This window comes from Lampris incognitus, chromosome 6, assembly GCF_029633865.1.
Source record: "Lampris incognitus isolate fLamInc1 chromosome 6, fLamInc1.hap2, whole genome shotgun sequence".
NCBI lineage: Eukaryota > Metazoa > Chordata > Actinopteri > Lampriformes > Lampridae > Lampris > Lampris incognitus.
The window spans coordinates 58,751,243-58,767,416 of NC_079216.1; the positions used below are offsets into that span (position 1 = coordinate 58,751,243).

General features: G+C 45.1%; 1 protein-coding gene across 1 annotated transcript; it reads left to right on the forward strand.

Annotated features, from left to right (window-relative positions):
- The first annotated feature begins 506 nt into the window (after positions 1 to 506).
- ubap1lb (ubiquitin associated protein 1-like b) lies at positions 507 to 11,291 on the forward strand. Its single transcript, XM_056282641.1, has 5 exons — positions 507 to 632; positions 908 to 1,606; positions 10,683 to 10,853; positions 10,947 to 11,048; positions 11,157 to 11,291. Exons 1-5 carry the CDS (start codon positions 507 to 509, stop codon positions 11,289 to 11,291), a joined length of 1,233 nt encoding a protein of 410 aa, XP_056138616.1.
- Positions 11,292 to 16,174: the final 4,883 nt, after the last annotated feature.

Genomic DNA, 16,174 nt, shown 5'->3' on the forward strand with positions numbered 1-16,174 from the left:
TGTTTTTATACCAATAACTTGGCGATGTATTATGTTAAAGTACTGTTAGTGGGTGTATCTACCAAAGCAGTCTGCTGTGTTACTGGTTTTCTTAAGATATTATAGGTGAACAACTCCTGGGATGATGACAGGGGCTTAGTAGTGATGAGAATTATCCTGTGTGATCGTGTCTGTGTATTAGTCATTCCCTGCACACGTGCCGTTGTTTCCCAAGGCTTTGGACCTGCGAGGAGGTACTGTGAGAGAGAGAGGTGAGCGCTCATAAACATGGGTCAGGTCTGACCCAAAGCTCTTTATGATTACATTAAGAGTTGCCTACCGTTTATTTACATTCCTTATTGCCTTTCCATGTATGTAGATGATTGATTCACTTTGAGCTACAGTTTTTATTATTTGTCAAGAGACGATGTGCTAGCTGGACTCTGAGGTAGATTACTTCCAAAACTTCCTTTTTTTCATCTGATGCAAGCTTTTTATTGATTTGTTTTGGCTGCAGTTTGGTGACAATGAACAGTCTAGATGACATCCCATTCCAGACCCCACTGGGCTCACTGGAGGAGCCCATGAGGGAGTTTGTGACGGGTCCAGACATCGCCGTGCCAGACTGCCGCCGGATATTGCAAGAAACTGAGGTCAGACATCTGAAAACACAACAGATTGTTTTCTCATCTGAAAATCTTTCAAGTAAACCACCCAACATATTGTCATTATCTCGATTACATTTTGTGTATGCGAGGTCCCTACCACTGTCATGTGTTTTTCTCTCTTTAATGCAGGAGGTTGTTGGGTGGAGTTAAAGGGCCGTCGACCTAAATGCTTTGCATTCATTGCATTTTGTGTACAATCCACTGCTTGTATTTGGGTTTTTTTATGCTACTTCAGCTTATTTTTGTGGTTGCTTTTGCAGTATGAATTCAACCTTGAGAACTGGGTCTTGACTCGGCTCCATGGTGGTTATCGTAAACCACAACTGCAGGCACAATGTCGGACCCCTACATGCGGTGGTTCTCCCTCCTGCCCTCCTTACTGGCTGTTGTTCAGCAGTCCCCAGGAGAGTCGCTGGGCCAGTCGTAGGAGCAGCGACCTCTGGGCCTCTACCCGTCGTCCCCGCAGCCACAGCCTGAGCTCTGTGGACACCCACCGCCTGTACCATCGCTCCATTAAGTTCCCTATCTCTGACTCTGAGGATGAAGCTGGCTATTCGGAGGATGATGAAGGCTCCTCCAATGATGATGCACGTGTCTGCAAGAGCAGAGAGCGCCCAAAGAGCACCGCATCAAAAGACCTGTTAACCAGAGTCAAAGCCCTCCACCTTGGGCTGCCTGCTCACTGTGGTAAGCCTGTTTCTCCTCGAAACCTCACCGGCCCCAAAGCTACTTTGTCCGCTTTCCCAAACCGCAGGGGAGCGCTCTCTGCACTGGAGCAGTCTCAGCCCAGCAGTCCTCTTTGCCAGAGTCAGAGGCACAGCAAGAGGCGGCAACGCTCACTTGGCTCCGTGAGCAAAAGACATTCACAAAGCACAAAGCCGGTCTGCCAGTCTCCATCTAAGCTGCAGCAGCCACGACCCTCATCTGCAGGACCTGTTGTCAGAAACCACCGGCAGAAGGTAAACTTATTTCGATTTTTAAGTAGTTTCTGACCATGGTGTTTAGCCTACACTTTTTAGATGCAAAGCACCTCATGACCCTGGCTTCTAATGCCCACTCACAAACTGCCATGTTTAGCTGTACCAAGTGTGTGTGTGTGTGTGTGTGTGTGTGTGTGTGTGTGTGTGTGTGTGTGTGTTTTGCTGAAAATTGGGATTCAGATGCGCTTACATTGGCTCTGTTGAACTGGCATCAAAAGCATCTTTACTGAACGATATTATCTGGAGCAACAGCTTAACAATGTATGATGTAAATCAGTGGTTTTCAAAGTGTGAGGCCCATCTCCCCTGGGGGGCAGCAAAGAGTTTCGGGGGATGCGTGGGGGGAAAAAAAGCAGGGAGATACAAGAACATGTCTAAACCCAGCAGAAAGTATGCCGATGTATATTAAAAAACTGGGATTTTCTTAGAGAGGGTTTTCTGCCTTGACCCTGATTAAAAGGAAGTACTGGTTGAGGCTGCAGGTGGAGGGCGACCTGCGCTTGTTCCTGTCATCAGTACAGCCCCCAGATAGCAAAATTGCTGTGGCTCGGACCCGTCCCACACCGACACTTTGATCCAGCCCACATACCACATGGAATGATGGCACTTGGGCGGTCCGCTCCTGTTTGCAAGATCTGGGCCAGAACCCAGCCATAGCAATGCCGCATGTGCCACATATTTGCCAAAGGTGGCCCATATTTGTTTTGTGATATTTGGGCCATATTCACCATTTACCACATGGGCCACTTCAGGGTCACATCCAGATTACATGCTGCCAAGAGCACCGCATCTTTGCCAAAAAAGGCCCACGTTTGATTTGGCCTATTTGGGCCATATTTGCTATTATACATGTGAGCCACTTCAGGCTCACATCCATTTTGTCAGGGCCAGAAGAAGACCATCAGTGCTGCACTATTGCCTGAAGTGGCCCACATCCAGATGCTATCTGGGCCCCGCATCCACCGCCTGTGTGCAGCCAAGACACAGACTCACTACTCCCATAAGGTAGAGAAGGCTGTGTAGGCTATCCATGGTAGGGTTAACAAGACTAGGTCAAATCCTAGTAGATGGCTGGATCGTATATGGTCAATGTTAAAAATTGTTGCCACAGGGATAGTCAGTGGTAGTGTCTATAATGTGAGTTCCTGGATATTAAATGTTTATCTGCAATTTTCTGTAGTGGTCCCAGTGATATTTGTTGTTAAAGTGTACTGAATCATATGGCATGGTTGCGTTGTTATAAATGAAGTTGCACAAGAACTAAATTAATTGTAAGTACACCTATTCTAATTATCTGTTAACTCCCCCTCCTCTTTCATCTGTTTCTATCTGCGGATGTCTCTCGTTTTTTGTTTTTCTAAGACTCGCTCTGTATTGACAGGTGAATTTACAGAGAATGGATTGCGGCTGCTGATGGCACCGTGAATTGTGCCTCACCTGCAACCGCTATCTGCCCCGTCTCAAGGTCCAGTTCACAAAAGATATTCTGTTATTGTGATACAGCACAAACACGCCCATGAAATTTTGCAGCTGAGTGCAATGTGCCAGTGTTTTGCATCGATTGCAATTATCCATGTGGCAAAGTATAAATGGTGGCTTTGCGCCAAGAATACAGAGGCAGGTTCAATGTCATCCTTGGTAATAATAATAATATTGGATTACGTTTATGTAGCGCTTTATCTAGACAAAGCGCTTCACAGTGGAGGGTGTCATCAGGTATACAGCAAGGCAACCTGCTATCTGCTAATGATTTGGGTCTCAGTTAAATCAACAAGTGTTTTTCTCCTTAGCAATATCCGCTCACGAGCACACCTGACTACAATCACTGGTGCCGTGATCACTGGAAAGTCTGGCCCAGATAGCATCCGGATGTGGGCTACTTCAGGCAATAATGCGGCACTGATGGCCTTCTTCTGACCCTGCCAAAATGGATGTGAGCCTGAAGTGGCCCACGTGTATAATAGCAAATATGACCCAAATATGCCAAATCAAATGTGGGCCTTTTTTTGGCAAAGATGCGGTGCTCTCAGCAACATGTAATCTGGATGTGACCCTGAAGTGGTCTGTGTAGTAAATGGTGAATATGGCCCAAATATCACAAAACAAATATGGGCCACCTTTGGCAAATATGTGGCACATGCGGCTTTGCTATGGCTTGGTTCTGGCCCAGATCTTGCAAACAGGAATAGACCGCCAAGATGCCATCGTGGCACACGGTAAGTGGGCAGGATGAAAGTGTCGGGTGTGGGACGGGTTCGGGCCACAGCAATTTTGCTATCTGGGGGGGTCAATTACCACCAGCTCTCTCAAGACGCTTATGATTTTCAGTCTGCGTGTGGCTATTAGAGGTGGTCTTTGTGAGTTGGACTTTTTTTTGTTTTGTTTTGCAGTGAGGCTCATTTGCATAGAAAGGGGCCAATTTTGCACCAAATGTATGTATCTCACCTAATTTAAATGCATGCAAAAAGCACCGGAGCACCGAGATGCTATTTGCTTGACAGCGCAGTTAGGGGTGCCTTTCAACCTTTGCGGGTTCTTTGAGAGTTACATGGTTTCTTTTTTTCTTGTTTGTTCAGGTTTAGAAGCCGCTAAAGCCGCACAATCCTTTTGTGAATTCGCCAGTGAGTGTTTTGTCAGTGATTATTTGTCGTGAACGTGTATGTGCATGTGTGTGTGGCATGTGTGTGTGAGAGAGTTTGATAGTGCTCGTGAGAAGGTTTGATAGCGTGTGCAAGTGTAGCTGAGAATTATGAGAATTATGGCCTACGTGGCCTCTCACCAGATGATGTAGGTCATAATTCTCATCATGGCCGACACTGCATGATGAAAGGCCATGTATTATGAATTATGGCCTACACGGCCTTAAGAGAGGTTGTGTAGGCCATAGTTCTCAGCTACACTTTCACACACTATTTAGCCCTGTGATGGTCTGGTGGCCTGCCCAGGGTGTCTACCCGCCTGCAGCCCAATGACTGCTGGGATAGGATCCAGCATGCCCGCGACCCTGAGTAAGGATAAGCGGTTTGGATAATGGATGAATGAATGAATGTTATTTGGGGTGCTTTAACTGTGTGCTCTCCCTCGTGCCTCTCGGCGCTCGGCCGACCAATTGTGTATCTTCAGTGATGTTGTAGATCACCTGATCTAGCGGCCCAATTGTGTCAAACTAATCACTCAGTCAGTCACTCTAAACATGATCACTCACTCAGTCAAGCTACTGTGGTCACTCAGTCGGCGACATTCGCGTTTGTAGAGAGTATTTTTCCCAGAGCGTGTTACCTAGCAGGTCAGGTTAAGCCCTTACACATGGTGTCTGGAAGCAGCATTTCGCATCAATGGGTTACACGTTTTCTGTTCTGTTTTGTTAAAAAGTGACAGATATGTGTTCAAGTTTCTTTTTTTCTACTTCAGAAACATCCACAAATAAGACATTGACCTATATGTTATTTTTCACCACTTTTATTAATTTTTATTAAAATATAGGAGATTGTATTAGGACTGAGTGTTCAAAATAAACATTTTCAAACCCTTTATGGTTGCAACCCTTTATTTTAAAACAGTGTATTCTTGTTCTTATTGTTATTATCGTGCCTTTTATTAAAATAGGGGAGGCCCTGGTGATTTTATGGCCTCTGAAGGGAGGCTCACTTTCTCACACTTTGAAAATCCCTGATGTAAATAATATGTCATATGTCATATTAGCTACTCAGTTGGAAACATGTAGTCGATACTAGGCTCACTTCCAATTACAAACTTTACACAACTGTTAACTTGGAATTCTATTATATTATATTATTTACGGTTTTCATCCCTGCGCCTCTCTAGAGGAGAGTGGTTCTCCATGTGAGCGGGACGCATGCGCAGAGTGAGTAAGTGCAGTTGAAAAGTGTGCATGGTAGCTATACGAAGAGTGAATAAAAGCGAGTAAAAAGAAATGAACGTCGTGTTTATTTAAGTAGAAGTTAGCATTGGTAGCAGAGGATGGTTGGCAGATGGCTGCAAACTACAAAGTACCGCCGAAGTTTGACGAGACCAGGCCATACGAGTGTTGGAAGAATGAAATCAATGTATGGACGCGGGTCACTGAACTTGACAAGAAGAAGCAGGCGCTGGCGGTTGCGTTGGGGCTGGAAGGGCGAGCCAGAGAAACCGCCATGGAGATACCCGCGGAACAATTGGACAGTGATAACGGTATGGCGACATTATTAGTGAAACTGGACGGTGTGTTTCCGAAAGAGGAAAAGGACAGAGCATACGAAGCGTATTCTCATTTTGATGGCATAACAAAAGGCAGTTCAGTTTCAATGGCAGACTACATCATTGACTGTGAACAGCGATACAACCGGATGAAAAAGTATAACATGACGCTCCCAGATGCTGTGTTGGCCTTGAAACTGTTGGACACAGCTCGTCTCGACGAGGGAAGACGACAGCCTCGTCACATGGAATACAACTAAACCAAGACGCAGCGCTCTTCACAGAACAGCGACAAGGAAAAGGCAAACGAAACACGACGTTTCAAAGTGGACAACAAAAGCACCCATTGCCAGGTGCCAACCCCTTGGATAAGTTTGGTAAGTGGTCAAGATGTGCGGTCTGCCAAAGCGCTTTTCATTGGGCTAAGGACTGCCCCCACAAGAAAAGCGACCAAGTAAGATTAACTGAAGATGAAAATGTAGAGGAGGTTAACATCATGTTATTTGCTAAATCTCCCACGTCTGACACTGAGATGTTTCCGACTGAATCATTAGGATCGGCTATCATAGACACTGCTTGCACTCGTACAGTATGTGGGGAGAAATGGCTTGACAGTTATGTTAATGATCTCACTGAGGTGCAAGTAAACAAGATGATGGAAACCCAGTTGTAGACCATTTCGATTTGGGGATGGGAATTTAGTGTTTTCCACCAGAAAAGTGAAGCTACCTGCTAAAATAGGACAAACAAAATGTCACATTGAAACTGAAGTGGTCAAAGCTGACATTCCACTGCTGCTCAGTAAGACGTCCCTGAAGAAGGCAGGAGCTGTTTTAGACATGGAGAATGACAGAGCTGTGATGTTTAAGCAACCTGTACCACTTGAATTCACTAGCTCAGGATACTACTGTGTGGACATAAGAGACAAAGATAACACAAGAAGTCAAATCAGAGACGTGGTACTTGCAGCTACAGATGGAGAGACTCAAACTGAAGATGATGAGGCCCTGACAGTGACAGAGAGCATGACCCCAGATGAGAAATGCAAAGTCCTTCTCAAGCTTCACAAACAGTTTGGCCACGCCTCAGCAGACAGGCTACAGAGGCTTATTCAAAGCTCAAGGAATAAAGACAAAGAATGCCTCACTATTTTGCAGCAAATAGTACATAAATGTGACATATGCCAGAGGTACAGCAAGACCAAGCCAAAGCCAGCTGTGGGTCTGCCTCTAGCTACGAACTACAATGAAATGGTGGCATTGGACCTGCATGAGTTAGAACCTGGTGTATGGTACCTACATATCAGACCATTTCACACGTTTCAGCGCAGGAAATATTGTGAAGACAAAGAAATTCTCAGAAATTGTCAACTCTTTCATTCACACATGGATAAGCGTCCATGGTCCCCCACGGAGATTATACAGTGATAATGGTGGAGAATTCAACAATGAGGAGTTCAGAGACATGGCTGAGAACTTCAACATTGAGACGAGGACAACAGCAGGATAGAGTCTATGGAGCAACGGTCTACTGGAGAGGCACAATCAGACTCTCACAGACATCATCCAGAAGGTGAAACGAGAAAATGGATGTGACTGGCAAACAGCCCTAGACTGGGCCCTCATGGCTAAAAACTGTATGCATAATGTTCCTGGTTATAGTCCATATCAACTTGTATTTGGTCAGAACCCTAACCTCCCCTCTGTATTAGTTGATAAGCCGCCTGCACTAGAGGGCACTACAGTGAGTGAGGGTAGGAGAACACATATCAGCTTTGCATACTTCTAGGAAAGCTTTCACTGAAGCTGAATGTTCAGAAAGGATTAGGAGAGCACTGCGTAAGCAGCTCAGATCCACTGATGAAAAATATGAGACAGGAGACAAAGTCTACTACAAACGAGCTGACAGCACAGAATGGAAGGGACCAGGGGTAGTTATTGGTCAGGATGGAGCTGTTGTATTTGTTAGGCATGGTGGTATCCTTGTTTAGTGTGCACCACTCAAGGCTTAATAAGGTACAAACACAAGAACAAGAAAAGCAAACTGGTGATGCTAGCGGTGAAACAAAAGATGAGAAAGACATCAAAAACAGAATAACAAAAAGTGAACAGGACACAGGCACAGATGCTGTAAACAGTTACAGGCAGCTCAGATAATGAGCAGGACACAAACTGCGACAACGAACAGGACAGCGACAGAGAGGTAAATACTGAAGGAGCAGTACTCCCAGTACTGAGTCAAACCCAAACTAATGTGACACAAACGGTAATGGAGCAGAATGTCTGTGGTAACCCCGTTTCTTCTACAGGTATAAAGTTAAAAACAGGACAGACTGTAACCTTTACGAAAAGTGATGAATGTGTTCCATACAGAGTCAAAGTTTTAGGCAGAGCAGGCAAAGCCACAGGACGGCACAAAAATTGGTATAACCTGCAACATATTGAACCTGATGGCAGTTATGGACAAAAGGAGGCAGTTGACATGTCACGTGTTGATAGTCTCAACATTGAACCAAAAGTCAGGGAAACTGATGTTCTTATAACAAAAGACATCTCATTTGACACAGCTAAACAGGATGAAATAAAGAACTGGTGCAATAATGATGTTTTTCAGGAAGTTGAGGATGCAGGCCAAAAGTGTGTCTCTGCCAGATGGGTCTGTAGTGTTAAAGAAACTGATAAGGGTATTGTGCCTGAAGCCAGACTGGTAGCCACGGGTTTTGAAGAATTTAATACCCAAGAGCTACAGAAAGATTCCCCAAGCTGTGCCTCGGAATCTCTAAGGTTACTGTTAACAGTAATTTGTCAAAATAAGTGGCAAGTCCATTCAATGGACATCAAATCTGCATTTTTGCAGGGCATGAAACTATCTAGGGATGTTCATGTCCGTCCTCCCCCAGAGGCAAGCAGTGAAGGGGTGTTCTGGAAACTTAAGAAATGTGTATACGGTCTTGCTGATGCATCATTGTATTGGTACAACAAAGTGAAGGAGATCACTTTACCACACGTGGTAAAGTGTCACAGGTGGATCCTGCAGTCTTTTATTGGTTAGATGAGCAGTGTAAGGTGACAGGAGTACTTGCATGCCATGTAGATGATTTTCTTTGGGCAGGCTCACAAAACTTTTCGACTCGTGTGATTCCTCAGCTGAAGTCAATGTTCCATGTGGGACGGGAGGAACATGATAATTTCTCCTACGTAGGAATGGATTTTGTTACCGTTAATGGTGTAATACAGGTACATCAGCACAGCTCATTGAAAACCTGCAACCTATTCACATGCAACCAGCACGTGCTGTACAAAAGGATGCTCCCTTTACTGAAACAGAAAAGGAGCAGCTTAGGTCAAACATAGGACAGATCCTTTGGGTTGCAAAGCAGACCAGACCTGATGTTATGTTTGATTCTTGTGGTTTAGCATCCAATCTGAAAAATGCCACAGTACAATCTATTCATGATGCAAATAAGGTGATTCGTAAACTCAGAACTGGAAAGGTGACACTCAAATTTCAATATTTGGGAAATAACAATGCTTTGAACTTGACTGTTTTCAGTGATGCCTCTCTGGGAAACCTCCCAGATGGAGGCTCACAAGGGGGGACACTGATCACCCTCACAGGAGAAGGAGGGAAGTTCCCTCCTCTCTGTTGGCAGTCTAAGAGGATTAGACATGTGGTGTGAAGCACCCTTGCCGGAGAGACTCTTGCTATGTCAGATGGAATAGACAGAGCAGTTTTCCTGGCCACTCTCTTTTCTGAGCTCACTACCGGCACTGCTGGACTGAATGCTCCCCCGTTGGTCTGTGTGACTGACAACCACTCCCTGTTCGATGCCCTTAAGTCAACAAAACAGGTCACAGAGAAGAGGCTTCGGTTAGACATAGGTGGCATCAAAGAGCTCATACAAAGCAAAAAAATTAAGAAGGTACTCTGGTGCCTTTGAAAGCACTCAGTGAAGGACTGTGGGATATAAACTAGAGGTTGTGTTAAAAAAAAAGGGGGGGGTGAAAATGTTTGATTGTTTACAATGTTTACAAATTGTTCACAATTGTTGTTTAAAATGTATGTTTACAAATGTTTACAATTCACAATTTAAAAGTGATGGCCTACTGTTCAGGTTCTTAAGAGGTTTATTTTGTGAAAATAATTTTGAGTACCCACTGACGGCACTTTTCTGTTCTTAGGCACTTTAATTTAAAAAAAAAAAGGGAGAATAGGGAGATTGTTAACTTGGAATTATATTATATTATTTACGGTTTTCATCCCTGCGCCTGTAGAGGAGAGTGGTTCTCCTCCATGTGGGCGGGACGCATGCGCAGAGTAAGTGCAGTTGAAAAGTGCATGGTGCTAGTGGCTGCACGAAGAGTGAATAAAAGTGAGTAAAAAGAAACGAGCGTCGTGTTAATTTAAGTAGAAGTTAACACAACGACCCCGCGTCATTCTGTTCTGCGTTCATGGCCAAACACCCACAACAGTCTTCGTCTCTTTGACACCATGTATCCCTATTAGAAATATCTTCTTTTGCGGGTGTCCAGATAGCGCGGCGGTCTATTCCACTGCCTACCAACACGGGGCCCTCCGGTTCAAATCCCCGTGTTACCTCCGGCTTGGTCGGGCGTCCCTACAGACACAATTGGCTGTGTCTGCGGGTGGGAAGCCGGATGTGGGTATATGTCCTGGCCACTGCACTAGCGCCTCCTCTGGCCGGTCGGGGTGCCCGGGGAGGGGGAACTTGGGGGGGAATAGCGTGATCCTCCCACGCACTACATCTCCCTGCCTCAATATTAGGGGAAAAAAAACAAAGGAGAGAGATGTTTTGTTGTTCATAACCCAAAATGCTTGTCCACTCTTTACTTCGAAGGCTCTGCGGCCTGGTGGCTCCCACAAGGTCTTCTTTGATCTGTCTGTGGAGCTGCTATCAGCGCTCAGCCAGGAGGAGAGGGAACTGCTCGAAGCCATCACCGAGAGGGGCTACTCGTTACGCACGGCCATAGTGGCCCTGCAGAAGACAGGCTATCGTAACCCAGAGAAGGTGAGCGCTCTGTATGCTCAGCCGTAAACGGAGAACAACGCCAGTGTCAAAGCAGGGGACACCTTTACTTGTCTTGTTTCCGCCTCCCGACAGATCCTGACTTACTTGGTCGCGAGCAACCGTCTGTGTGAACTGGGTTATGACGAGGCACAGGTGGAGGAGGCTCTGGAGATGTTTCAGAACTGCGAGAGCAAGGTGAGTGCTAACAAGAACCATACCGACAGATTTTGACAACACCCCCCCCCCCACACACACACCACACACTTTTTTTTAATTATCACTAATTAATCTTTTTGTACTCAGGCTGCTGAGTTCTTGCGCCTTCTGAAACAATTTAATGAGATGGGATTCCAGCAGAGTGCAATCAAAGAGGTCCTGCTCATCCATGAAAACCACCGTGAGAAGGCTCTTGAGGAGCTCATGACACACACGGCGTAGCCACAACCGCTTCCTTGTCGAACTCCACAGGGAGGATTCCTTAATGTAGCTGAAGCGTGGCAGATGTCACTAGTCTAGATGCCTTTCCAACCAGTTGTTATTGCTGTGAGACCTGAAATGAAAACCTGCTGAATGGTTTTTTCCCCCCACTCTTATTTTGATATTGCAAGTTGCACACTTGTAACGCTGAACGGGAAATGATTTATGTCAATACGAAATGAATATTTGAGGATTTCTGGCTGTTGGTCCGGCAAAATAAACAGTTCTGAGACCTCACAGACTCTGGAAACTTAAGATAGGCATTCATCAGTATTTTTGACTTTTAACAGATAACCATTAGTTGTGGCCCTGCTTTACAACAGCAGTGTGTCTGTTAGAGAATGTGCACAAACTGCTGGGGGACCTCCAATACACACTTCTATTTAGGAAAACCCAATTTATTAGGGCCCGAGCACCGGAGGACCCAAGGGCCCTATTATTTCTGTAAAGATTATTGTTATTATGTTGTTGTTGTTCAAAGGTTGAATCAGTTCATCTGGCTATAACGTTTCTTGACAGATACGTTTCATCACTCAACTAAGTGACCTCTTCAGTGTAAACTGACTGCAGGTATCCCCACCCTTTATAAACCACACAGTGGCATAACAGCCGACACCAACGATCAGTTTCATATGCAAATATGGGTGTGACCATTAACTAGAGTTACAATGGCCATGTGTACTATTCACAGAAGATTTGTGAATGTTTGCAATCACAGTGTTGTAAGACGGTGACAGATGTACTCTTAGCCCCCCCCCCCTCAGTTCAGGGATGGTCGTTCCCTCTTCACATAGATGGACTCTTTGACTCCCCACTGTCAAACCAGCGTTCCTCCCTATCAAGGATGTGCACCTCCTCATCTTTGAAAGAGTGGCCACTGGCCTGTAGATGGTGGGTGTAGACTGCTGAGTACATCTACACCCATGATCCAATCCAGATGACCTGATATGTCTACACCCACACCCATGATCCAATCCAGATGAACTGATATGTCTACACCCACACCCATGATCCAGTCCAGATGAACTGATTCAACCTTCTTTGATTTTCTTACCTGGATTGTTGAGCATGCATCAAGACATGTTGTTATCATCCAAGTACTGGCCGTTTTTGAGGTTGCCCATTTGTGAAAACACAATGAAATTTGGTACACACATCACTGCTTGTGACGGTTATTCAGGAACAGAGGTTTGGCCCTGGGACTCCATAGCGCCCCCATATGTCATTGAGGCTTGTGTAGTTTCACCCAGTGATTTTCAAAGTGTGAGGCCTGCCTCCCCTAGGGGTCGCCAAAGAATTCCAGGGGAGGTGTGGGGAAAAAAAGCAGGGAAATACAAGAAAATGTCGCAGAAAGTATCAATGAATGAATGTATATTTAAAATTGGGGTTTCTGATTAAAAGCAAGTCCCGGTCGAGGCTGCTGGTGGAGGGCGACCTGCGTTTGTTCCTGTCATCAGTACAGCCCCGCATCCACCATCTGTGTGCAGTCAAGACGCAAACTCACTGCTCCCATAAGATAGAGAAGACTAGGCTAACCTGGGTAGGGTGAAACAGAGTGAACAATGTGTATTTTTCCCAGAGCACGTTTTAAACTTTACTCAACAGGTCAGGATAAGCCCTTACGTATGGTGTCAGAAGTAGCATTGTGCACCAGTGGGTTGTGTACATTTTCATGTCCTCTGTTCTGTTTTGTTAAAGGATGATGGATATGTGTTCAATTCTTTTTCTACTTCAGGAACATGCACAAATAGACATTGACCTATATACTAAACCACTTTTATAGATTTTTATTAAAATGTAGGAGATTGTATTTGGACTGAGTATTCAAAATAAACATTTTCAAACCCTTTATGGTTGCAACCCTTTATTTTGAAAGAGTGGATTATTATTCCTTTTATTTAAATGGGGGGGGGCTCGTTGACTTGATGTTCTCTGAAGGGAGGCTTATACTTTGAAAACCCCGGACCTACACGCACCAAATGTTCCCTGAATTGAGCTGAATCTCGAGATATAGGCCACGCCCACAGCCACCTATTATTTTTTTTCGCAAAATTACGAAATATGCGAAACATACTTTTTCGAACTCAGGCTGTGAGCTCAATCTGAACAAAACTTTGCACTTACAATCTATGCACTCATGATGAAAAGTTATTAAAAGAAATTTGATAATACAGAAAAATCTGAAAGTTATAAAGAAAACGTATTTTTCTATGTCCCACTGAGGCTCTGTGCAAAACTTGGCGCCAGTCAGCCACTAGGTGGCGCTTTTCACAAAATTGCAAAATATGCAAAACCTACTTTTTCAAACTCGTTTTTGGTTGTAAAACCAATCTGCATGAAACACAGCAACATGACATCATGCCAAACGGGAAGAGAATAACTCAGCAACGTTTCAACTGATAATCCTTAAACTTCATATGGTTATTGAAGGAAGGACCACTCCTTATCACACCCATGACATTCATGAAGTATAGTTATAGCGCCGCCTATATTTAAAAGGTACACTGCACTTCTAACAGCTCCTACAACTTTGAGCTCCGCAACTTAAATGCATGCCCGACACTCAATTGGAAAGGTATATTTAATGTATCAAAATCATATGGTATGATTTCCATACCGGATCAGTCGAGGCCCGGGTTACTGACGACCGCCACTGGTACTGTTGGCCAGCAGGGTGGCCATGGAAACTATGTTACTGTTGGGCGAAGGAGAGGGGGAAGGCATGTCCAGAGGAGGAAGGGTAGGAGTGTGGAAGTGAGAGTCGGAACCTTGAATGTTGGCACTATGACTGGTAAAGGGCGAGAGGTGGCTGGTATGATGGAAAGAAGGTGGGTATACTGTGTGTGCAAGAGACCAGGTGGAAGGAGAGTAAGGCCAGGAGCATGGGAGGTGGTTTCAAACTCTTCTACCAAGGTGCGAATGGTAGGAGAAATGGGGTAGGGGTAATTCTGAAGGAAGAGTATGTCAAGAGTGTGCAGAGAGTGTTGGACAGTGATGAGTATGAAGCTGGAAATCGAAGGTGTGTTGATGAATGTTATCAGTGCATATGCCCCACAAGTTGGGTGTGAGATGGAAAAAAATAAGAATTCTGGAGTGAGTTGGATGAAGTGGTAGAGAGTACCCAAGGGGAAGAGAGTGATGATTGGAGCAGACTTCAATGGGCATTTTGGTGAAGGAAACAGGTGATGAGGAGGTGATGGGCAGGTATGGTGTCAAGGAAAGAAATGTGGAAGGCAGATGGTGGTGGATTTTGCGAAAAGGATGGAAATGGCTGTGGTGAATACATATTTCAAGAAGAGGGAAGAACACAAGGTGACGTATAAGAGTGGAGGAAAGTGCACACAGGTGGACTATATCTTATGTAGAAGGCACGATCTGAATGGGGTTGGAGACTGCAAGGTGGTGACAGGGGAGAACTTAGCTAGGCAGCATTGGATGGTGGTCTGTAGGATGACTTTGGTGACCAAAAAGAGGAGGAGAGTGAAGGCAGAGCCAAGGATCAAATGGTGGAAGTTGAAGAAGGAAGACTGTTGTGTGGAGTTCAGGCAGGAGTTAAGACAGGCACTGGGTGGTAGTGAAGAGTTATCAGATGGCTGGGCAACCACTCCAGAAATAGTGAGGGAGACAGCTAGGAAGGTACTTGGTGTGTCATCAGGACAGAGGAACGAAGACAAGGAGACTTGGTGGTGGAACGAGGAAGTACAACAAGGTATAGAGGAAGAGGTTGGCAAAGAAGTGGGATAGAGATGAAGAAAGTAGACAGGAGTACAACGAGATGCAGCGTAAAGCGAAGAGAGAGGTGGTAAAGGCGTATGATGAGTTGTATGAGAGGTTAGACACTAAGAAGGAGAAAAGCACTTGTACCAATTGGCTAAACAGAGTGACCAAGCTGGGAAGGATGTGCAGCAGGTAAGGGGGATCAAGGATAGAGATGGAAATGTGCTGAAAATTGAGGAGAGTGTGTTGAGAAGGTGGAAGTAGTACTTTGAGGGGCTGATGAATGAAGAAAATGAGAGAGAGAAGGTTGGATGATGTGGGAATAGTGAATCAGGAAGTGCGGTGGATTAGCAAGGAGGAAGTGAGGACAGCTATGAAGAGGATGAAGAGCGGAAAGGCAGTTGGTCCAGATGACATACCTGTGGAGGCATGGAGATGTTTAGGAGAGATGGCAGTGGAGTTTTTAACTCGATTATTTAACACAATCTTGGAAAGTGACAGGATGCCTGAGGAGTGGAGAAGAAGCATACTGGTACTGAGTTTCAAGAACAAGGGCAATGTGCAGAACTGTAGCAACTACAGCGGTATAAAGTTGACCAGCCACAGCATGACGATATGGGAAAGAGTAATAGAGGCTAGGTTAAGAGGAGAGGTGACGATTAACGAGCAGCAGTATGGTTTCATGCCACGAAAGAGCATGAAAGTCAGTAGGAGCAAGACAGAATACCTATGCGCGAATGAGAGGAAGGACAGCGAAATGGTGAGGATACAAGGAGTAGAGGTGTTGAAGGCATACGAGTTTAAATACTTGGAGTCAACTGTCCAAAGTAACGGGCAGTGCAGAAGAGAGGTGGAGAAGAGAGTGCAGGTAGGGTGGACTGGGTGGAGAAGAATGTCAGGAATGATTTGCAACAGAAGGGTACCAGCAAGAGTTAAAGGGGAGGTTTACAAGATTATTGTGAGAACAGCTATGTTGTATGGTTTGGAGACAGTGGCACTGATAAAAAGACAGGAGGCGGAGCTGGAGGTGGCACAGTTGAAGATGCTAAGATTTTCATTGGGAGTGACGAAGGACAGGATTAGGAATGAGTATATTAGAGGGACAGCTCAGGTTGGACGGTTTGGAA